The sequence below is a fragment of the Rhamphochromis longiceps genome, linkage group LG12, assembly GCF_057381845.1.
Source record: "Rhamphochromis longiceps isolate RC_006_pf linkage group LG12, R_longiceps_female_GT1.1, whole genome shotgun sequence".
Taxonomy (NCBI): Eukaryota; Metazoa; Chordata; class Actinopteri; order Cichliformes; family Cichlidae; genus Rhamphochromis; species Rhamphochromis longiceps.
Window position 1 is genome coordinate 14401577 of NC_140568.1, and position 23645 is coordinate 14425221.

A 23645-nucleotide genomic window follows, 5' to 3' on the forward strand; every position below is an offset into this window, starting at 1 on the left:
TGGACATCAAATAGTTGGTAGGCGTCTTATTAACCTTATGAGAAAATCTAGTTTTATTCCGGTACAGAGCCATCATTAAGCAAACACTTATTCAAATAAAATTTCTTGTCAAAATGGCTGTAAAAAAGGAAATACATTAAACAAGGCAAAAAACATGAATGCAGTCTTATCTCTCTTAGGTAAACTTTCTTTTAATTTCTTTAAGTGGTCTTCAGGATGTCAAGGTTTGCTGTGTGGCAGGCAGTGGTTGGACCCGAACACAGGACTCTGAGACAGAGTATTTAACTTAAAGGTGGCAGCTTTTATTCGCTGGCAAAAGCAAACTGAGAAACACAATACATGAGCACTAGAAATACAACAAAAACTCAAGCTAGGAAGAGTGACCTAAACTGGGAGTACATGACATAACCTAACATGACAACATGACGAGTGAGGAATACGTAGAGTGAGAGGATGCGACAACAAACAGGGGAATACTGAGGACTCAAACACCAGCAGGATAATGAGAAACAGAATGAAACACAGCTGGGACTAATCAGACACAACAGGACAAAGGGGAAGCAAAACTGAACACATCAACATAGGACGCAAGACTGTCAAAGTAAAACATGATGTAAGCACAGAGACATGGACTTGACACTGAGACAAGACTGACTGGATATGAAACATGGAGCACTAGAAGATAGAACAACAAATATAACATCAAGAGAACTAAAACCATGAATAACAATAAAGAAGAAATATAAATTAAACACAAAACACTGGCTCACAGACCCAGTGTCGTGACACAGGAATAGTTTTCCAGGCTTCTTGAAGGTCATTTAGAGCTCTCTTTTAGGTTTTGGCTGCTTTTTATCTGTTCTCTGTCAAGATGATCCAACTAAGCTTACAAAAAATGTTGAAGTTCAGCTCCGGAGAGGCAGATCCATGGTTAGTGTTTCACTGTATGTTATTCAATCCATGTATGAATTTCCTGCATTGGTAATGTGTTTGGGGTCATTGTAATGCTGAAAATAGAAACTGTTGCCAATCAGATGGTTTCCACATAGTATTACATGTTGGATCAAAATCTGACTCGCTGGGAGTGAGACATGTAATTTGCAAATATCCTGATAAATTGGCTCTAAGTGTGAATGGTTCTCTCTATGTGTTAACCCTACGCTGGTGACCTATGCACTGCACGTCGTACTCTTTGACAGCTCGAATTGGCTCCAATTCATTGTTTTATTAGTTTGTATTACTTTGTAGAGATTGTAATGCATAGAGCAGGCTTTACCTCTGCATTCTGGTGTTATGACCCGGCTCTGCTAGGCGACAGGGGATGTAACATAAATGAGCCCAGAGACAGGAGGGTTAGATAAAAAGAAAAATATAAGGTTTATTAACACAACTGAAAACCGTTACTGAAACAACTCACTGGGCAATAGGGTGATTGATATATAATATATCAAATCATGCTCCCAGATTCTGGGAGCATCATACAACCTGTTCCCATGTTCTGCAGTCAGCTCATTTTTTTCTGCTTCCAACACATCAGCTTTAAGAACTGTCCATTCACTTGCTGTCTGATTTATTTCACCCCTTATTATGTGCCACTGTGTTACAGGGTAAGATTCCTTATCTGTTAGTCACTTAAACAATTTTATTTCATCTTTGTACAGTTTGGCCCCACTTTACAAAGTAATTGGACAAAGTATACAGCAGGACAATAATATAGTTAAATATATTGGGAAACAACCATAATGCAAATAAATGTAAAACAAAATGTTTCAATATAAGAATTAAGAAGAATTATACAACATCAACATTAAAAAACATCACAGTCGCTCATTTTAATGGTGTGGCAAATGATATGTGTCTTACCACTTGCATGTGAAACCTAATCTTGTATACACGTTTAGTGGTCCAGCTTCTAAAAAGGCACCAATAAGAAGCTCATTTGGCATCATGCTTCTGTTCTTTCTCTACTCATGCAGAAGTCTGATTTTGTAAACAAAGTAGATAAATATGTACATTTAGATAAAAATATAAATACAACTCAAACTTTTACAGTGTCATAAGAGAAAGCATGGTTTAAAATATTAAAAAAATCAAACACTTAGGGTGCTTCATAATGTTCAGCTGGTGGGGAAAGTGCAGTCTTTAAGATCTCTGAGTGCATTCACTGTAGAGTGCAACAGAGCATGGCACTCTTCATGAGAGGGGTCATGATTGCGGTCATGATTACTCACGTTGGCAGGATGGGACTTTGCCGCTTTTTCCAGATGATTCCTGCGATGGCAGCAATGATGCCTAGGACCACTAGTGTAAACTTGACTGCAGTGACAATAGTTTTTCCTACAGAGACAGAAAAAAATCGGTTTCCTTGGGTTGTAGTTGTGCAACATGACACAGTAAATTGAACTTAATCTGTAGACTGAAGTAGATGACTCTTACCAGTACCACTAAAAGTTGTGTCCACTGAGTCACAGTTAGGAAGCGTCCACCCAGGCTCGCACTGGCACTCACTTTTGTGGTTGCACACCTGGAAAGCACAAAGAACATGTTGCCATTATTAGTCTTAAAAAATACACTTCAGTGAATATGCTTTATTTAAAAAACAACAACAAAAACACTGACCTACCTTTTGAATTTAAGTAATATAAAACACTGCATGCCCAGTATAACTGGTGGCATGTAATTAACTAGATTTAGCCAAATTTGAATTACTTGGACTTTTCTTGCATATTCTGTTCATAGTAACATATTATCCCTACATCACTTTAGCTTCTGACCAACTGACTCTAGTTTTATTTAGTTTTGGATAGACTATAGGTAAAATATGTATAAGATGCTAGGCTAAATTATGTTATTATGATCAGCTAAGAGTTTTTCCTTGCATCAGTTATTCTTATAAAATATAGCTAAACTAAAGATTTTTTGGGGCTCAAAGTTTAACAGAGTTTTTGCAGAGCCAATTAAAAGGCACCAAGTAAAAAGTAATACAAGACCTTAATATTAAGAAAACTTCCCAAACTGCTTTGGATATTGGACGTTTATGAATTGTTTTTCTCAGAACAGTCACTTTTCAAAAGCAATTTGTTATATCCATTTTTTTAAAATAACTTACAAATCACACACTTCATTCAGTGCATATTTGCAATGACACTGCAGTTGCAAATGTTTGCATATGGTTCTACAAAAGTCTACATGAGTAAGTTTGGGCATGGTTGTATATCTCACATTAGCATTTCAGGGATGCCTTAAAAGGGTGTCTTTGTCTTTATAGGGCTAAATATGACCAATATGACCCCATTAAGATTGAAGTTATAAAACATTAAGTCCAAAAGTCAATGCAGGCTATGACAGTGACTCCATCCACCTTTTACACATAAGCTACATTTTAAACATGGATATGGTAGATTAGCTGCCCCCGGCTAACAAAGGATTTAGTTAAACTTTGCAGCGAGAAATCACACAAAAACTACTTTTAACCCTTTGATTTTGTAAAGTTGATCTTAAATTTCACTCTTAGTGGCATTAAAGTCTTTAAAAGCTTTAGAACCCTGTTCACAACTATGAGGGTACGCAGCTTCTCCTCTTGATAACCTTTTGAAAACAGATGAACTAATAATGAAAATACCAGAATATACAGTCCAGCACAAAACTGTTATAAATCAGTTCCACCTCAGTGGATCAGTTTTTGGTGTTGTACTCACAGCATGGCCTGGGCATTTTGCTGAACAGTTGGTGTTTCTGTATGCCGTCTGCAGATCCACACACTGATTCTGGCTGCACACCTTGGAAAAGACAAGTCAGACATATATTTAACTTTATTTTGTTCTACACTGTAGATGCAGTAAGCAAAAAGTGGATTCAGGAAGCCTGCTACCTTTCCATCTCCACATTTAGTCCCCGTTTCCACCTGGCCTTCGTCACCGGTGTTGTCTGAGAAGAATGCTGCCTTGCATGTGCCGATGGCGACCATCCGGCCATAGTTTGGGTTGTCATTACCGCCTTCACAGAAGAGCTTTCCACAAAGAACATCTCTGCAAAAGAAAGACAGTGTTTGTTTCTGATCATGTTTGGTTGATATGAAGAACGAAGAATCAAAATAAGGGTCGGCTGCAGAGCAACTGTTGCCCTGTACGTTCTACTGGGACTCACTCTTGCTGACAGGGGATGAACTGATTATTTGAGGGGCGTTTGCAGAAGCCATAGTAGACTCCTCTGGTGTTGTAGTTATAGCATCCTTGTTTGGCCTCCTTAGCACCTGATAGCAGCAGAAGATTGCATAAAAACCTAACTCTCCATATGACTTTCACATACATCCATATGCGTATTGACGGGATACTCACCTGATCCATACATCTTGACACACTGCTTAGGTCTCTGTGGACACTGACCGTTGTAGCAGTACCCTTGGCCTCCATCACATGGGAGCCCATTCACAGCAAACACATCCTCCGGACAGGTCGTGCTCTTCCCATCACAGTACTCTGCCAAATCACAGTCATCCTGCTTTGCGCGGCACTGTCTGGAGGTAGGCAAGATCTGTGCCGAGCATATACCATCAACGTGTAAGTTATCTGAAACATTGTTTTTCTTAAAGTGTTATATGTTTAAATTTTCTAGCGCTATGTGAAACACCCTGAGTGTGTGAGCTCTGTAACCAAAATATCAAAATGCAATACTGTGGTGTTGGTTCAAACATTTGCAATATCCTCTAATTACTTGAGGACTGTAGCTGAGCAAACAACTGGATCACTACAGCCAGAGGAGAGACTTCCAGGGATGAAAATAAATAAAGAAAAGAAAAGAATAATCCTTTAATTGTCCCACAAGGGGAAATTTGATTGTAACAGCAACAAGAAAAACACATGTACAAACAAACAGTGAACAGGACACAGAACAGAAACATACACGATTTTTTTTTACATATTTACATTAAGGGTAGTACTGTACTGTTACGTGCCAAGAGATGTGGCTTTTCTTTTGTGTTCTTTTTATCTTTCAGGTGTCAAGCCTCGACCTATTGGCCAATTCAAAGTTGATTTGCATGTGTCTATTGGCTGGTCTGGGCACAGTTGGCCAATCACTCTCCGAGGACGACTACAAATGAGCATCTCCCTGGCCAGCTAGTGGCTGCTGGCTTCTGCTTTATGACAAACATTTGCGTGAAGGCTTCTTTGTATTGTGTGTGGTGGGAGGCTGGACAGGTAAGCTGGGGTACCCTATACACTGGCTGCAGTTTTAAACTGTTACACACTAGGTTATTCGGTTGATGTCACTTTTGTATGTTTTCACTGACCTTTTGTCGAGTAGCTAGGTAGGTCTTTTGTTTTGCATTTTTGTTTTAGTTAGGGTTAGTCAGTGTGGTCGGACTGCGTCTTCTGAAGTCCACCATCAACTCCTTGGTTTTCCCGGCGTTGATCGGCAGGTGGTTCTGCAGACACCAGTCCACAAAGTCCAGAGTCCACTGTCTGTACTCTGAGCCGTCCTCACCTGTGATGAGGCCGACTATGGCAGAGTCGTCAGAGAACTTCTGTAGGTGGCAGCGTGGGGAGTTGATGGAGAAGTCTGTAGTGTAGAGGGTGAAGAGGAACGGTGCCAGCACAGTTCCCTGTGGGGCCCCCGTACTGCAGACCAGCGTATCAGAGACACAACCCTGTCCTCATATACTGTGGGCATCCCGTGAGGTAGTCCAGTATCCACTGGGACATGTGGTGGTCCACTCCTTATAGCTCCAGCTTGTCCCTCAGAAGTCATGGCTGGATGTTGAAAGCACTGGAGAAATCAAAGAACATGATCCTCACAATGCTTCCAGGCGAGTCAGAGTTCTGTGCAGGAGGTAGATGATGGCGTCCTCCACCCCGATGCCAGGCTGGTAAGCAAACTGCAGCGGATCCAATGAAGACCTCACCAGGGGGCACAGATGGTTTAGAACCAATGTCTCGAGGGTGCTCATCAGATGTGATGTCAGGGCTACCGGCCTGTAGCTGCTGAGGTCCTTGGGATGGGAGGTCTTTGGTACCGGTACCACACATGAGGTCTTCCACAGCTGTGGTACTTTCCCCAGCGACAGGCTCAGGTTGAACAGATATCCTAGGATGCCACACAGTTCATCTGTGCTGCATCTCAGGAGCCTGGAGCTGATGCCATCTGGACCTGCAGCCTTCCGCACCTTAATCTTGCAAAGCTCGTTCCTCATTTGAAGTGCTGAGATAGAAAGAGTGGATTTTGGGGGAGGGGGGTGTATGTTGGAGTCCACAGCATACACCCTCCTGGCTGGGAGCTGAGAGGTGTGAAGTCCTGAGATGAAAGACAGGCAGTGCCTGAAGATGAGGGAGATAGCTTCAGGGGGGACGATGCTGGGCGGGGTGGGTGGTTGATCAAACCTATTAAAATATTTATTTATGTCATTCACCCACCCCAAGTCTCCTGCAGCCTGGGGGTTGGTTTTTGTCCTGAGATTGTCTCCAGGCTCTTCCAAACCCCTCTGATGTTGTCCTGTTGCATCTGCTCTCTGTTGGCTCGCTTGGCAGTAGGCAGAACAGCGGAGCCCCTGAGGGCTAACAGCTGATCCCTGCTGTAAACAATGGGAGGTCGGACCTACACGCGCTCTGTTCTGACTATTGTCAATTTTGTACATGTTTTGTTTTTGTTTGGTTAGTGTGCTGGCCCTTTAAAAGAAAGGCATGGTCCGTGCGTGGACAGGAGAAGAGTCAGAAAGACTCAGACAATTGACAATCGACTGACTAACATGTGTTCTATTCATAAAAAGGCATTCCCTGTGAGTATGCGTTATTGTTTGGCACTTTATGTTAATTAATAGCAGTTACTTACATGCTGTATTACGCAGGCTAATTTATGGCGGTTATTTGCTGTTAGCATTAGCACATGGTTACGCAGCTCGTCAAGTAATTATTTTAGTTTGTCACTCATATACACTGTATTTTGTTATCACATTTTCACACCTGCCATATAAAGCGAAGTCTAAACCCACTCTGGCATCAGTGACTTTTGTGTGGAGGTGTGTAACTCCTGGCCAGTACACGCTCTCTGGACACAGATACCGTAAAAAATGTGATAAAAAACACAATTGTCCATAAATTTCTGAGCTCCATTGTGGAGTAGTACACTCCACAATATAAAAACAAGAACAAGAAAGACAATAACAACAAAGAGAAAAAAGGACTCTGTCAGGTCGAAGCTGCTGATACTGGCTGCCTGGAGCGGCGCCGGAAGAGAAAATAAGACTACGTTCACACTGCAGGTCTTAACACTGGGATTGCCAGGCTTCTACCGTTCTACCTTTTAAAAGCTGGAGAGCAGTCAAATGCTGGAAGTGCTGGAAGTGGAAGCTAAATTGGCTAGTCATTCATATGTATATTAGGTTGTTACCTAGGAATTCTGGAGGGAGGGGAGTGGGGGTGAGTGATTGAGGGGGTGGGGGAGTGGAGTGTTTCAGTTTGCCATCTTAGGGAGAAATCAACACATGTCCTTTGTATGTCCTTTGTTGCTGACATTTATTGATGAAAACAGTACAAAAAACCAAGCATTTGTACACATATTTACAAATAATGATAAAAAGTGAGTGAGTACATTTCAACATTTTCAGCAATCACTCACAATCCTGGCACTGCCACGGTATCTGTCGTCTGCATTTACCACATGTGTACCTGTAGCAGTGAACACATCGCACAGTGGCCTGATTTTTTTTGCATCTGTGTTTGACCTGACACGTGGCCCTTTTTCCAGGGCTCGGTGTGGAGGGTTGTGTCCGAAGCAACTGTTCTTTTCTTGCCTTCTTCGCAGCTACATGAGAGCGAGCCAATTCTGTTGCAAGCGCCACCAGGAAGTCCACCCGTCTTTCCTTCGTCCCGGGGCATGCTTGATACAGCACATGTGCATTCAGTGCTGCCATGTCAATCATGTTATAAAACACGGCAACTGGCCAGCGCCGTGTTCCTTTGCGGACAGTGTACTCCCGAACCATCTGGTCCATCACATCCAGAGCGGAGCATGTTCATTGGTTCATGGACCTCCCTGAACTAATGGCATTTATTGCAATTGTCATCTTGCGGGGGGTTTACAGGGTTCCATCGGTAAATGACTGCTGGTCAGCAAACCTGGGAAACCCACAGATAATTGGAACTATGGCACGAAACCGCTTCCAAGACATCATGCAACACCTACGCTTTGATGACAAGTCCACCCGCAGTGATCGAGCAAAGACTGATAAGTTCGCTGCAATTTCCAGTGTGTGGGGATCATTTGTCACCAACTGCATCACGTGCTACAACCCTGGTCTACATATCACCGTTGATGAACAGCTTTTCCCATCAAAGACTCGGTGCTGTTTCCTGCAGTATATTGCAAGTAAACCGGACAAGTTTGGGATCAAGTTTTGGGTGGCCTGCGACCTAAAATCCAAGTACATTTGCAATGTCTTCCCATATCTTGGCAAGGACCCCAATCGTCCCACTGGGGAGAGACTTTCTGAGAATGTAGTAATGAGGCTGATGGAACCATTCCTAGACAAGGGCAGAAATGTTACCACGGACAATTTCTTCACATCGCTTTCACTTGCGCAAAAACTTCTTGGACGGAAAACCACCATCCTCGGCACAGTCAACAAGATTCGCAGGGAAATTCCTCAATCCACTAGACAGACAGATCGCAATGAATTCACCACTCAGGTATGTTGCAGGTCTTTTGTGGTTCTATGTTTATGTGTTTCATTGTGTGTAAAAGTGCTATGGAAATAACAATTTATCTTATTTCTTAGGTGTTTTCAACCTCTGCTGCCACGCTGACGGCGTATGCGGCCAAACGGAAGAAGACAGTCTATATTCTTAGCAGCATGCACGGCGTGGTTCAGACTGATAACACCACCAAAAGGAAGCCAAACACTGTCTCCCTTTACAACAAAACAAAGTGTGGCGTGGATGTGATGGACCAGATGGTTCGGGAGTACGCTGTCCGCAAAGGAACACGGCGCTGGCCAGTCGCCGTGTTTTATAACATGATTGACATGGCAGCACTGAATGCACATGTGCTGTATCAAGCATGCCCCGGGACGAAGGAAAGACGGGTGGACTTCCTGGTGGCGCTTGCAACAGAATTGGCTCGCTCTCATGTAGCTGCGAAGAAGGCAAGAAAAGAACAGTTGCTTCGGACACAACCCTCCACACCGAGCCCTGGAAAAAGGGCCACGTGTCAGGTCAAACACAGATGCAAAAAAAATCAGGCCACTGTGCGATGTGTTCACTGCTACAGGTACACATGTGGTAAATGCAGACGACAGATACCGTGGCAGTGCCAGGATTGTGAGTGATTGCTGAAAATGTTGAAATGTACTCACTCACTTTTTATCATTATTTGTAAATATGCTTGGTTTTTTGTACTGTTTTCATCAATAAATGTCAGCAACAAAGGACATACAAAGGACATGTGTTGATTTCTCCCTAAGATGGCAAACTGAAACGCTCCACTCCCCCACCCCCTCAATCACTCACCCCCACTCCCTCCAGAATTCCTAGGTAACAACCTAATATACATATGAATGACTCCAGCATTTGACTGACTGCTCTCCGGCTTTTAAAGGTAGAAACGCAAAATGATGACTCCGCGGGGGTCTAAGGTAGAAAACCAAAATGACTGCTCTCCGGGGGTCTAAGTGCTCAATTCCGATTTTTTGATCAAATCCTATTTTTTTTTTTTTTGTCTGCTTGTTCACACTACAAATAAAATGTGACAGCAAACGCGCTCTAGTGTGAACCCTCAAAGCGGCTCGCATGCGCAAAAGAAGATGTCACACACAACACGCTCTGTTTAGACCCAGAGCTTCTCCGGCGCTGATAATTAGCGTCTGTCTTGTGTCAGTGACGTAAAAGACGGATTTAATGTGACCTGACTGTTCAAACAGCAGTCGCTTTCTAAAACATCGGATATGTATCGGATTCAGTACCACATACAAAAGTGACCCAGATCGGATTTGAAAATATCGGATTTGTGCCGTTCACACTGTCATACCATGATCGGATATGGGTCGCATAGGGTCAAAAAAATTGCTTTCCCCTGCAGTGTGAACGTAGCCTTAGTGACACCAGTTACACTGATCGGTCTTCTTACTGACTCACCTTACAGTTCTCACAGCATTCGCCTTCAGCACATTGTGAACCCTCTTTCAGGGTGCAGGTGATGGCGTTGCAGCAGGGATTGGTGCACTCCTACAGGGACGACATATATTAGAACTCATCAGGCTGGTGTTAGGTCTTACTGCTGGGATGCATTATTAAACATCTGTTTGCTCTGTTCCCGTGAGGAATCTTTATCGCTAGGTTTAATACTCAAATTTCCCATTGAGAGGGCCAATGTGCGTTTATCATCTTCCATATTGAGTTGATTGGTTCAGCTGCCCGTCACTACCAGATCAACTGCCCATTTGCACATGTGCGAAGGTAACTACTTGGACAAACTGCCTGAAATGTGTTGACAGAAGCATTTCGGGGATTTTAACACATTCTGCACTCTAGATGCTTTAATTGCGTTAAAAATTTTAATCGTGTTGACCTTGATGGCGGATTAATTTGCGTTAATGCGTTAATTTTGACAGCACTAGTTCAGTTCCTTCTAATGATCTCTCCTTGTTGAATTCCAGCAGAGGTGAAAACAGGTCTAAACATCACTCTGACTGTAATTTTCTTTTCACCGAAAACTACAAACTGTTCATCTGTTACACACAGCTATACTTTCACTATATTTCTATATAGGTACATAAAAGTGTTAAGTACATATTCCAAGTAATACTGCAAAATAAAAAATAAATAAATCAGCAGTTCTTCAGCTTCTGGAAGAAGTCAGTTGAATAGTGGGACTTGAAAAAAAAAATGTGTGTGGCTCAGGCCCATTCATTATTTCATAAATGGTAACTGGCCTGCATTTGTATAGTGCTTTTCTAGTCCCTAAGGACCCCAAAGCGCTTCACACTACATTCAGTCATTCACACACTGGCGATGGCAAGCTACATTGTAGCCACAGCTGCCCTGGGGCGCACTGACAGAGGCGAGGCTGCCGGACACTGGCGCCACCGGGCCCTCTGACCACCACCAGTAGGCAAACATGGGGTTAGTATCTTGCCCAAGGATATTTGGCATGCAGCCAGGAGGCAGCCTGGGATCGAACCACCGACCTTCTGATTAGTGGCTGACCTGCTCTGCCACCTGAGCTACAGCCACCAGTACATATCTGGTGTTCAAGGTTCAAGGTTCTTTATTTGTCACATGTATAGTTATACAAGTATAACACACAGTGAAATGTAGCCTGACACGCTCCTCCACTTGTGCAAAAAAATTGGGGGGGGGGTGTAGAGGAAGAACATTATATATATATATATATACACTGAACAAAAATATAAACGCAACACTTTTGTTTTTGCTCCCATTCCCCATGGGATGGACGTAGAGACCTAAAATTCATTCCAGATACACAATATAACCATCCCTCCCAAACAGTGGTCACAAATCAGTCCAAATGTGTGGTAGTGGGCACATCTGCTATATTGAGATAATCCATCCCACCTCACAGGTGTGCCACATCAGGATGCTGATCTGACATCATGAGTAGTGCACAGGTGTACCTCAGACTGCCCACAACAAAAGGCCACCCTGGAATGTGCAGTTTTTTGCGCTATTGGGGGTCTGGGGACCCAGAACCGGTCAGTATCTGGTGTGACCACCATTTGCCTCATGCAGTGCAACACATCGTCGCATGGAGTCTATCAGATTGTCAATTGTGGCCTGTGGAATGTTGGTCCACTCCACTTCAATGGCTGTGCGAGGTTGTTGGATATTCGTGGGAACTGGTACACGCTGTCGTATACGCCGGTCAAGCACATCCCGAACATGCTCAATGGGTGACATGTCCGGTGAGTATGCTGGCCATGCAAGAACTGGGACATTCTCAGCTGCCATCTGCCCTGAACAATGTGAACCATGATTCATCCGTGAAGCGCACACCTCTCCAACGTGCCAGACGCCATCGAATGTGAGCATTTGCCCACACAAGTCTGTTACGGCGACGAGCTGGAGTCAGGTCAAGACCCCGATGAGGACGACGGGCATGCAGTTGAGCATCCCTGAGACGGTTTCTGACAGTTTGTGCAGAAATTGTTTGGTTGTGCAAACCAATTGTTCCAGCAGCTGTCTGGGTGGCTGGTCTCAGACGATCTTGGAGGTGAACCTGCTGGATGTGGAGGTCCTGGGCTGGTGTGGTTACACGAGGTCTGCGGTTGTGAGGCCGGTTGGATGTGCTGCCATATTCTCTGAAACGCCAGTGGAGACGGCTTATGGTTGAGAAATGAACATTCAATGCACGGGCGACAGATCTGGTTGACATTCCTGCTGTCAGCATGCCAATTGCACGCTCCCTCATTGCTTGTGGCATCTGTGGCATTTTGCTGTGAGACAAAACTGCACATTCCAGGGTGGCCTTTTGTTGTGGGCAGTCTGAGGTACACCTGTGCACTACTCATGATGTCAGATCAGCATCCTGATGTGGCACACCTGTGAGGTGGGATGGATTATTTCAATATAGCAGATGTGCCCACTACCACACATTTGGACTGATTTGTGACCACTGTTTGGGAGGGATGGTTATATTGTGTATCTGGAATGAATTTTAGGTCTCTACGTCCATCCCATGGGGAATGGGAGCAAAAACAAAAGTGTTGCGTTTATATTTTTGTTCAGTGTATATATATATATATATATATAGTATATACATTGGGTGAATGTGCAGTAGTAGCAGCGAGCAGGTAAATTCTGTACATTAATATGAATAGACATCTGACTATTTTGCAGGATAGACAATATAAACATATTTAAAATTAAAGGAATTGAAATGTACATTGTGCCTTGGTTTAGAGCGTCTAGAAGAGAGTCCTGTCTCAGTCAATTATAGATGATGTGAGCGGGCAGGTGTGTGTGTTTAGGGCCCGGATGGCTTGGGGATAGAAGCTCCTCTTGAGTCTCTCTGTCCTTGCCCGGAAGATGCGGAACCTTCTACCAGATTGCAGGAGTTGGAACAGTTTGTTGCCAGGATGGGACGGGTCCTTCAGTATCTGCGCTGCTCTAGTCCGGCATCTCCTGGTGTAGGTGTCCTGAAGCGGGGGGAGAGCAATCCTGCAGCAGCGTTCTGCTGTACGGATCACTCTCTGGAGAGCTTTTTGGTCCTTCACACAGCTGTTCCCAAACCATGATGTCATGTTCTGTGTGAGGATGCTCTCCACAGCGCCTGTATAGAAAATCCTGAGGATCTTTGGAGAGACCCTGAACTTCCTCAGTTGTCGTAGGTGGTACAGGCACTGCCTAGCCTTTTTGGTCTGGACCTGAATGTGGGCAGCCCATGTCAGGTCTGAGGAGATGTGGACACCAAGATACTTGAAGGACTGCACCCTCTCCACTGGAGCTCCACTGATGATAATGGGCTTGTAGTCTCTGTGCTGACTCCTTCTGAAGTCCACCACCAGCTCCTTGGTCTTGCTGACGTTCAGCTGGAGGTGGTTGTCCTGGCACCATGATGCCAGATTCTTCACTTCATCCATGTAGGCCGTCTCATCGTTGTTGGAGATGGCACCCAACACCACTGTGTCGTCAGCAAACTTCACAATGGTGTTGGAGCCATGGGTGGCCACACAGTCTGAAGTGTAGAGGGAGTAGAGCAGTGGCGAGAGGACACATCCCTGAGGTGCTCCTGTGTTGATGGTGATGCTGTTGGAGAAGCACCTGCCCACCCTCGCCACCTGAGTTCTGCCAGTGAGGAAGTCCAACACCCATGCACACAGACGGCTGTTAAGTCCCAGTTCCCTGAGCTTTGTGAACAGTCTGCAGGGCACTATTGTGTTAAACGCTGAACTGTAATCAACAAACAGCATTCGCACATAGTTACCCTGTTTCTTGTCCACATGGCTGAGAGTGGTGTGTAGGACGTGGGCGATGGCATCCTCTGTGGATCTGTTGGATCTGTAGGCGAACTGCAGCGGATCTGTGGTGTCTGGGATGGAGGAAGAGATGATGTTCTTCAGCAGCCTCTCAAACACCTTCATTACTACCGAGGTCAGTGCAACTGGCCGGTAATCGTTCAGGGATGAGGGTTTGCTGTTCTTGGGCACAGGGATGATGGTGGATCTTTTGAAGCATGTGGGGACCACAGACTTCGCCAGGGACTCGTTGAAGATGTAAGTGAACACACCTGCTAGCTATCAGCAGGTGTGTATCAGAAAGCTGTTTTTCTCACATCGCCTCAGAGCAAGCACTTCATTAAAAGACTCAAGATCAGACAAAGGAAACATGGAGCTGAATTCCATTCTGAGTTCAGAAGCCATTTCAGACCTGAGCATGCACAGACACAGATCAGAATCATAGCATAATAGTAATAAAAACATTTGTACTGCTACACTGTTTATCAAACTAGTCTTTGTAAGTGAGAGGCCAGCAAAACATAGAAGAAATAGAAGTTTGTGGAGCTACAATAGGCCTAGGCTGCTGAGGGCTTTCTTCCTGTTAAAAAGGGGTTTTCGCTCCCACTGTTGCCAAATGTTTGCTCATAGGCAGTTATTTGATTGTTGGGGTTTTCGCTGTGTTGTTATAAGACCTCTATCTTAGAAAATATAGTCCCTTCAGACAGTTGTTGTTGTGATTTGCTGTTAAATGAATAAAACTGAACTGAATGAAAAAGAAAAGTTCTCCTTCACCAGATCAAATCATCAACAGCTTGCAGATCAGATCAACTTGCTACAAAATGAAAGGTTTAAGCAGCTGATGTGCTTATTTACCTTCACCGAACCACAGTCGCACTGCTCTCCTTCCTCTCTGAAGCCGTTTCCACAGACCGCGGGAGCCACGACACTCTTGTAGTCTGGTTTGTCCAGCAGACAGCTGGGGCTGCGGCTTGTTAGGTACTTTTCATAGTTGCTGCTGCTGCAGCTACTGAAGCTTCGAGGAGTTTTCCAGCTGAAGAGGAACAAACACATTATTAGTATTATTATCTTTTTTTGTGTTATCTTTATCAGTGTCTGACACTAGGAAGACATGGCTGCACAAAAGCGGTATGGTGGTACATATACAGCACGTACGCACCAAACATGCTCACACACGTTCTTCAGTCTTATAGCCATGTGAGATTAAGAGCTGCACCAGCTGACCTCCTTTTTGGTCCAATACACACAGTTATTATGTTGTTGTACCAAATGAAACATGTTATGATGATCAAAACATTTAGTGAGGTTTGTAAGGCTCGTATTGTTTATTTACGGTCACTTGTTATAGCCTGAATTTATTTGCTAACAGAAAGAATCTGCATTCAACTTGAAGGATGTCTCAAGTCAGCTTTTCTTACCTGAGGGCTGCTGCCATGATGCAGCTATCGTCAGAACATAAACAACCACTGGAGTCATCGTGGTCCATGCCCAGGTTGTGGCCCATCTCATGAGACAGTGTTGCTCCCACTGCTATGGCTGCATCACTGTGATCCTAAGAAAAAAATGAAGCACAAGAAAGCAGCAAAAATTTACTAACAGCAAGAGAGAGCAACACAATAATGTCACATGTTTGTCTCAGTTTTAACATTTTCTCAGTCTATTCAGTCGGGACTTTCAGACTGCATGGATCTATTGACAGAGTTAGTGTAGTGGTCTACAAGTGCAGTGCAAAAAGGAGGAAAATGTTTTAAAGGATTTTGTGAAAAATTCATGATTAGTCAAAGAATGAGTTTTCCACGTTGCACTTATGGAGATGTGTGCATCTCAAATGTGCAAAGAAGACTTTGTAGACCGAGTCTAGTTCTAGATCATAATTTAACTTAGTTTTTCTCTTTTAGCAGGAAGTGGTCACTACATGTTAGTGATAAATTGATGGAACTGTCATTTATTTTCTCTGGCATTTGGTCATTAATCAAAGTATCAGATGAACAATTAAGTTGATTTTTGAGGGGCAAAGGAATGACTGAACTAGATGGATTTAGGAACATGTTTCCAAAATTCACATTTACCACAACATGAAGCAAGGGCAGAAGTTATGAAGTCAGTGAGATACATCATCTGGGAAGCATGAACACCTCACCTGTACTACGCCGACAGAGTGACCAGAACAGAGAGTCCCGATGAAAGCAAGACCCACAGTTGGTCCTTCAAAGTCGATACCACTGAAAGAGAAGATCAGAAAGTCTTAAATTCATATACAGGATTCATATCATCCATCTACTCACTAATCTAGCTACTACTAGATTAGATTAGATTAGATTAGATTAGCTACTGTGAATTTTCCTGAATGTTGAGGTGTGAACATTCAAGCACATTCTTATTTAAGATTCAATAATGGATCTGCTTGTGGTTGTATCTTGTGTATAAAACACAAGTTACACAAGAGTTATGTGGAAGCTTAAAACCTCTTAAGCTGATGTGTCAGGCCGGTTTAACCTGGGAGAAAAAAATATGGATACTCACAACTCAGATTTCTGAAATTAGTTTTCTCTTTCCTGCTCGGTTACTGTTGAAAGTAGGAGACATTTTGCTCCACATGATTTGAGTCTGACTGATTCTACTTATAGAATCTATCCATACCTTATAAGATGTGCATTGTCATGTTTTATCCTCATCACCAGCTCAGAGTTTCTCCACTTCATGAAAGCATCCAGGTTTGCTCCTGCTGGGGGGGTCACAGAGATCAGGTCACCATTCGTCCATATCTCCAACCCCACCAGAGCAATAAAGGTCCTCAGAGGTTTGTAGACCTGAAGAAGACAACATTGGGGATGTAACATTATACTCCAACTGCTAGCAGCTACTGCAGAACAGTATGTAGTACAGTGCGTCTGTATTGGTATGGAATCTGTATAGAAATAGCAAAAAAACAGACTCACCATGTTGACAAAGTTGACAATCTCAAATATTCTCTGTCTCATCTTCTTTTGATCCCTGTTCATCTTCACATACTGAAACACCACAAGACAAATTTCTCATCCTGCTTCTCACCAGTTTATCTTATAAAAATCAAATTTTGCAAACCAAGGGGAAAAAATGAAAAAGTTAGAAAAGAAGATTAATTTTACCGCGCGGTTATCAGCAACAAGGACGAGCTCAACGTATTTCTGCTGCTGTACAATAGAAATACCCTGAAGAAAAATGTTAATATGGATAACTCAAGCAGAACAACACAAATGAAGACTTACTTAAACTTTGTTATTATAAGAATAATATTGGTAGACTGACGGATGTATTAGTATTTGTCACATTAAACTTAGATAGTTTGAAGACCTAAAAGGTTTCAGAGGTCATGACTTGGAGGAACTCTGGTGAAGAGGACAAAACTAATTGTGTTACCCCTGATCTAGAGCGGCTGCTGCTTGTTGGAGGTTCATAGTCGTCACTCCAGCTGGTGTTAGTGACCCCACACACGGCAGGCGTGAAGTTCTTTTCATTAAAAGTCATCACTGCATGATCCCCCTCATCGTCACTGGATAGTGGCTCAATCAGGTACCTTTGAGCAGATGTTCTGAAGTAACCCCTAAACCAAATCATGCTGGTTAGTTCATTCATTTTTCAGATGTTGCTTTGAGGCTGACTCAACTCAGGAACCTATCCACTGTCATCTAAAGACTTATTTGGGCCAAACCTTCTCTTCTGTTGTTTTAATCTCCAGCCTGTGTATAAACCTCTAGTACACAGAGAACCAGTTGTGAAATGCACAGTAAGGAAATGGTTGGCAGAGACTGAAGAGGTCCTGAGTGACTGTTTCCATTCTACTGTGTGGGACAACCTCTGCAGCCCCCTAGAGGGTGACCTCAACAGCATCACAGACTGCTTTACAGATTACATAAACTTCTGTGTGGACAACACCGTACCCATCATAAAAGTACGGTGTTTTTGTAACAACAAGCCATGGATGAATCCTGAAATTAAGACTCTCCTCAAGGAGAAGAAGAGAGTCTTTAGATCTGGAGACAAACAGGAGCTGAGAGCTGTCCAGAAAAAGCAGAAATGGAAGATAAGGCAAGGGAAGAAAAACTACAGAAGAAAGATGGAAGAGCAGCTGCAACAGGACAACATCAGAGGGGTTTGGAACAGCCTGGAGACAATCTCAGGACAAAAACCAACCCCCAGGCTGCAGGAGACTTGGGGTGGGTGAATGACATAAATAAATATTTTAATAGGTTTGATCAACCACCCACCCCTCCCAGCATCGTCCCCCCTGAAGCTATCTCCCTCATCTTCAGGCACTGCCTGTCTTTCATCTCAGGACTTCACACCTCTCAGCTCCCAGCCAGGAGGGTGTATGCTGTGGACTCCAACATACACCCCCCTCCCCCAAAATCCACTCTTTCTATCTCAGCACTTCAAATGAGGAACGAGCTTTGCAAGATTAAGGTGCGGAAGGCTGCAGGTCCAGATGGCATCAGCTCCAGGCTCCTGAGATGCAGCACAGATGAACTGTGTGGCATCCTAGGATATCTGTTCAACCTGAGCCTGTAGCTGGGGAAAGTACCACAGCTGTGGAAGACCTCCTGTGTGGTACCGGTACCAAAGACCTCCCATCCCAAGGACCTCAGCAGCTACAGGCCGGTAGCCCTGACATCACATCTGATGAAGACCCTCGAGACGTTGGTTCTAAACCATCTGTGCCCCCTGGTGAGGTCTTCATTGGATCCGCTGCAGTTTGCTTACCAGCCTGGCATCGGGGTGGAGGACGCCATCATCTACCTCCTGCACAGAACTCTGACTCGCCTGGAAGCATTGTGAGGATTGTGTTCTTTGATTTCTCCAGTGCTTTCAACATCCAGCCATGACTTCTGAGGGACAAGCTGGAGCTATAAGGAGTGGACCACCACATGTCCCAGTGGATACTGGACTACCTCACGGGATGCCCACAGTATATGAGGACAGGGTTGTGTCTCTGATACGCTGGTCTGCAGTACGGGGGCCCCACAGGGAACTGTGCTGGCACCGTTCCTCTTCACCCTCTACACTACAGACTTCTCCATCAACTCCCCACGCTGCCACCTACAGAAGTTCTCTGATGACTCTGCCATAGTCGGCCTCATCACAGGTGAGGACGGCTCAGAGTACAGACAGTGGACTCTGGACTTTGTGGACTGGTGCCAGCAGAACCACCTGCCGGGAAAACCAAGGAGTTGGTGGTGGACTTCAGGAGACGCAGACCCACCACACTGACACCGGTGAACATCCAGGGAGTGGACATTGAGATAGTGGACTCGTATAGGTACCTGGGTGTTCACCTGAATAATAAACTGGACTGGAGCCACAACACTGATGCTCTTTACAGGAAGGGTCAGAGCAGACTCTACCTGCTGAGGCGGCTCAGGTCATTTGGAGTCCAGGGAGCGCTTTTAAAGACCTTCTATGACTCTGTGATGGCACCTGTCATATTTTACAGTGTTCTACTTTGGACCAGCAGTTTATCTGCAGCTGAGAGGAACAGGTTGGAAAAACTCATCAGGAAGGCCAACTCTGTTCTAGGATGCACCCTGGACCCAGTGCAGGTGGTGGGAGACAGAAGGACTCTGGACAAAATAACATCTCTGATGGACAGAGTTTTCCACCCCATGCATGTAAATGTTGCTGAACTGCAGGGTTCGTTCAGTGACAGACTGCTGCATATGCACGAAGGAGTGTTTCTGCAGGTCCTTCCTCCCTGTCAGACTGTACAATTGAAACTGCTCCCAACAATCAACCAAACAACTACTACTGTTATAACATGCACATTATTTTTTTCAATTCGTATTAAAAAAAAAACCCTATACTTTAATCTTAATAACTGTACAGTACTCTGTTTTTGTAACTATTGTCGATGATGTACATATTTTTTCTGTAAAAATTGTGTGTTTTTCTGTTCATTGTCTTTTTCTGTTTGTATATGTGCTTTTATTCTGCTGCTGTTACAACCAAATTTCCCATTTTGGAACAATTAAAGGATTATTCTATTCTATGTTAATTTAATGTTTTGCTGGTGAGGTGTAATTAAAGTTCGGGTCATTGTGAGGTGAGGTTTGGTTGAGGGTTAAGATAAGGTTAACTTTAGGTTTACATCTAAAAAGTAATGAGAGTATTTGGAGAACTTGTTTCTGGCCTGAAATCTATTCATCTCATATGAAGGTTTAACATTATTAATTTAATGCGTTATGCAAATACAAAAACTGGTTACTTGTCTTTGTGGCTTAATACAACAAAGGAATGAAACTGTGAGGTTATTTGAATTATTATGACAGACAGCATGGGTGGGTATCGCTTTGGAAAGATGTCATGACAGTTTAAATAAAGAAAAGATAGAAGACGGTGGCTCACCTGAGTCCATCACAGGTACTGATGCTAACAGATGACTCACTGTCGTTCACAATCCTCCCATGATAGAAGCAGTGATCCTGGCAAGGACATGAAAATGGTGACTGTGTTATTAAATGACAACATGTAACTTTCTTTTCATCTGCTTATGTCTCCAGCGTTCACTAACAGCCTTAAAAGCCTTTGAAGCGTTTTAAATCTAGTAAAATGTGTAATTTTACAGCTGTAAGTTTGAGGTAAGTTTGTCTACAAACGCAAACACTTACAATGTCATTCGGTACTGTGGTGACTCGAGTCCCATCTTCTTGGTAGTAAGACTCAGTGTAATCTTTGGTAAGTAATTCACTGAATACAGAAAGATAAAGAATAACATACATGTCATATGATTTGACGTGAAGACTGAGTCAAATTCCAGTTTATTCAGTGTTTTCTTACAGAAACTCATTTGTTGATTGGGGCATTTTCAGTACTTTTTAGTCTCCTTAATTGTTGCTTTTTTTTGCATTTTGAAACAGGATATTTTACATTACTTGTATATCCATTTGTCCACTTATTTTCTCACACTGCACAGACACACAGGTTTAGGGAAGTAAAAACTTACTTATTTCTTTCAAGTTGCATTTCTATGTCTTGTCCGCCCACAGTCATTGCATACGTAAGAGTGTCTGGTCTGTGGTACTGTGGGCAAAAAAACAGGAAATTTTGCTTCTAGTCATTCATTTTTATTTTTTTATTTTACATAATCAGGAGAAAAACAGCAGCTGATTTGATTGTCATCACAGGATTTAAAATAGAAAAGAAAAGAAACCTCTGTGTGTCTTTTTCTGATTGTGTGAAGTCTGACCGGTCGAACCACCTCATAGTGCTTTCCCTCCTCAAATTCAGGACCATGGCTTCCTGTGGAAGTGAATCACATATGTGTGATTAGAAAAAGGATATTCATTTTGGATGCTAGTGTCAACAGGGTCTATTTTGTAATTAGTCGAATGCTTAACTCATTGCTTTCAATATTTGTGCTACCTAATCTCGTCTGATTACATCCTGCTTTAAAGTTTTATGTATCTATTTATTTTTAACCAAACCAATAAAACAACAACAAAAAACCAAAACTGACTACATAATTTGATATTCCATTCCAAATGTCATTTAGGCTTCAAACATGTGATCATCGTGACTTTAAACATTTAATTAAAGTTACATTCTCAAGTTTGAGAAAAAAACAAAATGACTTTGTTGACCTGCTCCCTGTGAGATTTTGCAGTGCTCAAAACAATAACAATCAGTGTCACTCATTTTTATTTGTGATGTAAATAAAAATTGCTTGAATAACTTTATGTGTATAAATGATCAACTAAACAATCGCATTGATTATTTCCTAAAACAGCACTTTGACAGAGCTTCAAACACACCCCACGCTTTCCTTTTACTTGCTCCACTTGGCTCAGTGAGTGAGTGATATGGATTATAACATTACAGACAATAAATGTAGTATTAAATTCAGAATATTGAGATTACTTTGGAAATGTCCATATTTAGGCTGCCAAATTTAAAATGTGGCTATGTGTCATAATGACAGCATCCACACTGCATGCATGATGTTAGTTCGAGTGGAGGTTTCCTATAAGGAGGTCTATGGGGCGCCGTTTGTAAAGTGAAACATGCTGCAATTAACGGCAAGATTTAGCTCAAAACTTTACAAAAACATGTTTTTTCGAGTCAGTTTTTACAACATTTAGTAAAATATTTGTAATTTTTCATATTTAAAGCACAATTTTAAATGTTAAATCTAAATGTTAAATCTAAATGTTAAATGTTAAATCGAAATATTATATTTAAATCTAAATGTTAAATGTAAATGTTACAGGAAACTAAATATTTTGCTAACATGCAAATTTATGGTACGGCTCAACGGAAATACCAAAATAAAAGCTTTACGAAAACATCAGGTGCAAAATTGTGCCAGTAGTGGTCAGATTGTGTCTGCTCTCCAATGATGGTCACTTCTCACCGCTGTGAGCTGCTTCACTTCTTGCCTACGAGCATGTTCAGCGATTTGGCTGGATATGTGCTGCAGCGATTGTGGGGTTTCAAGTGGAGACTGCAGCTGCTGAGAGTCCACTACTGTGGAACCTTTGGATGGCCGAAAAAACGGATCTTTCGATGTTTTTAGCTAAATTGTGTTTGTCTTTTGAGGCATTATTTGGCCGTAATGAGTGTGCATAGAAAATGTGTTCCACAGGCGTGAGACATAGTGTTTTAATGTTCCCCTTATAATCATATGTCTAATAAACAAATGCAATGGGCTGAGAGGCGAGCTCATCTGAACATGAAAGACCAGAACTGATAAACTGCTTGGCTAGGAGATTTAGAGGGCTAATTGTGGAAAAGAAACCTGTCCCCTGTAGAGGGTTGAATGAACAGAGGGTAGGACAAAACTAGGTTTTAGTACCCAGAGTGTGAGTGGAGGTAAAAGTATCCAGTGACTTACCCGAGAGCTTGGGGGAGGCATATAGGATGAGGACCCACAATAGGAGGTTTCGTGTCATTGTCCAAGTGCACACAGTGAGTGTCATGCGCTGCGCTCACCGCAAGCTAAAACGAAGGACCAAAAATTTGTGTTGCGCTGGTCGCTGCACTCTGCTTGCAAAGGCTTTTTTTTTGGCGGCCGCTCTGTGTGCTGATGCATCTGCTTCTTGTCATTTCAAAACATGTATCTCTCAGACTTCGGATCCTCTATGAAAGTTTGTGTTGTATAATGTTCAAATGTTTAAATAACATGTGTCCCTCATTGCTAAAAAAGAAAGCTTTGTGACTTCCCCGATTCGTGAAGAGTGTGTCGTTTGCACTATACTCCCCCCTCCCCCCAATATATACGTCCCTATATGTGAACGTAGACCGCACAGGAAGTTTTCTTTCATCGTGTGGTTGAATTTAGCGCAGCAGTAGTATGGCGTTATTGTACCTCTATACTTTTTTTTGTATGTGTATGTGTGTGTGTTAGTCCCCATAGGGAAATAGTTCCTCTGCATTTAACCCATTCACCCAGTGAAGCAGTGGGCAGCCACCAATGCAGCGCCCGGGGAGCAGTGTGTAGGGACGGTACCTTGCTCAGGGGTACCTCAGGGTAGCCGTTCAGTGGAGTTGAACCCCCGACCTTCCGATCATGGGGCCACCACTCTACCTACTGAGCTATCCCTGCTACCTAGAGTAAGTAAATAATTTTTGCAAGTACAAATGTGGCATTTTGAGAGGAACATTATTTTGAGCAAAGACAAGCTTAACTTGAACAAAAATTATTGCTGCGTGC

General features: G+C 43.1%; 1 protein-coding gene across 1 annotated transcript; it reads right to left on the minus strand.

Annotated features, from left to right (window-relative positions):
* Nucleotides 1–1733: 1733 nt before the first annotated feature.
* On the minus strand, nucleotides 1734–22884 carry LOC146657064 (disintegrin and metalloproteinase domain-containing protein 28-like). The gene is made up of 19 exons (XM_085426904.1): nucleotides 22827–22884; nucleotides 21147–21235; nucleotides 20940–21016; nucleotides 20605–20683; nucleotides 20342–20418; nucleotides 17363–17546; nucleotides 17092–17154; nucleotides 16903–16974; nucleotides 16604–16773; nucleotides 16104–16185; nucleotides 15382–15515; nucleotides 14819–14996; nucleotides 10125–10214; nucleotides 4338–4533; nucleotides 4147–4252; nucleotides 3872–4028; nucleotides 3699–3779; nucleotides 2437–2524; nucleotides 1734–2337 (listed from the first exon to the last, which is right to left on the minus strand). Exons 1-19 carry the CDS (start codon nucleotides 22882–22884, stop codon nucleotides 2228–2230), a joined length of 2091 nt encoding a protein of 696 aa, XP_085283030.1. The 3' UTR covers nucleotides 1734–2227.
* Between the last annotated feature and the right edge of the window lie 761 nt (nucleotides 22885–23645).

What these genes read in the sequence shown, in the direction of transcription:
- LOC146657064 (XM_085426904.1), bottom strand. Translation starts at nt 22,884, where the DNA reads ATGACACGAAACCTCCTATTGTGGGTCCTCATCCTATATGCCTCCCCC. An exon ending in CCACAGTACCGAATGACATT is followed by an intron (nt 20,419 to 20,604) that starts GTAAGTGTTTGC and finishes TGTCCTTGCCAG; the next exon opens with GATCACTGCTTCTATCATGG. An exon ending in TGTCAAGATGTATGGATCAG is followed by an intron (nt 4,253 to 4,337) that starts GTGAGTATCCCG and finishes TGCTGCTATCAG; the next exon opens with GTGCTAAGGAGGCCAAACAA.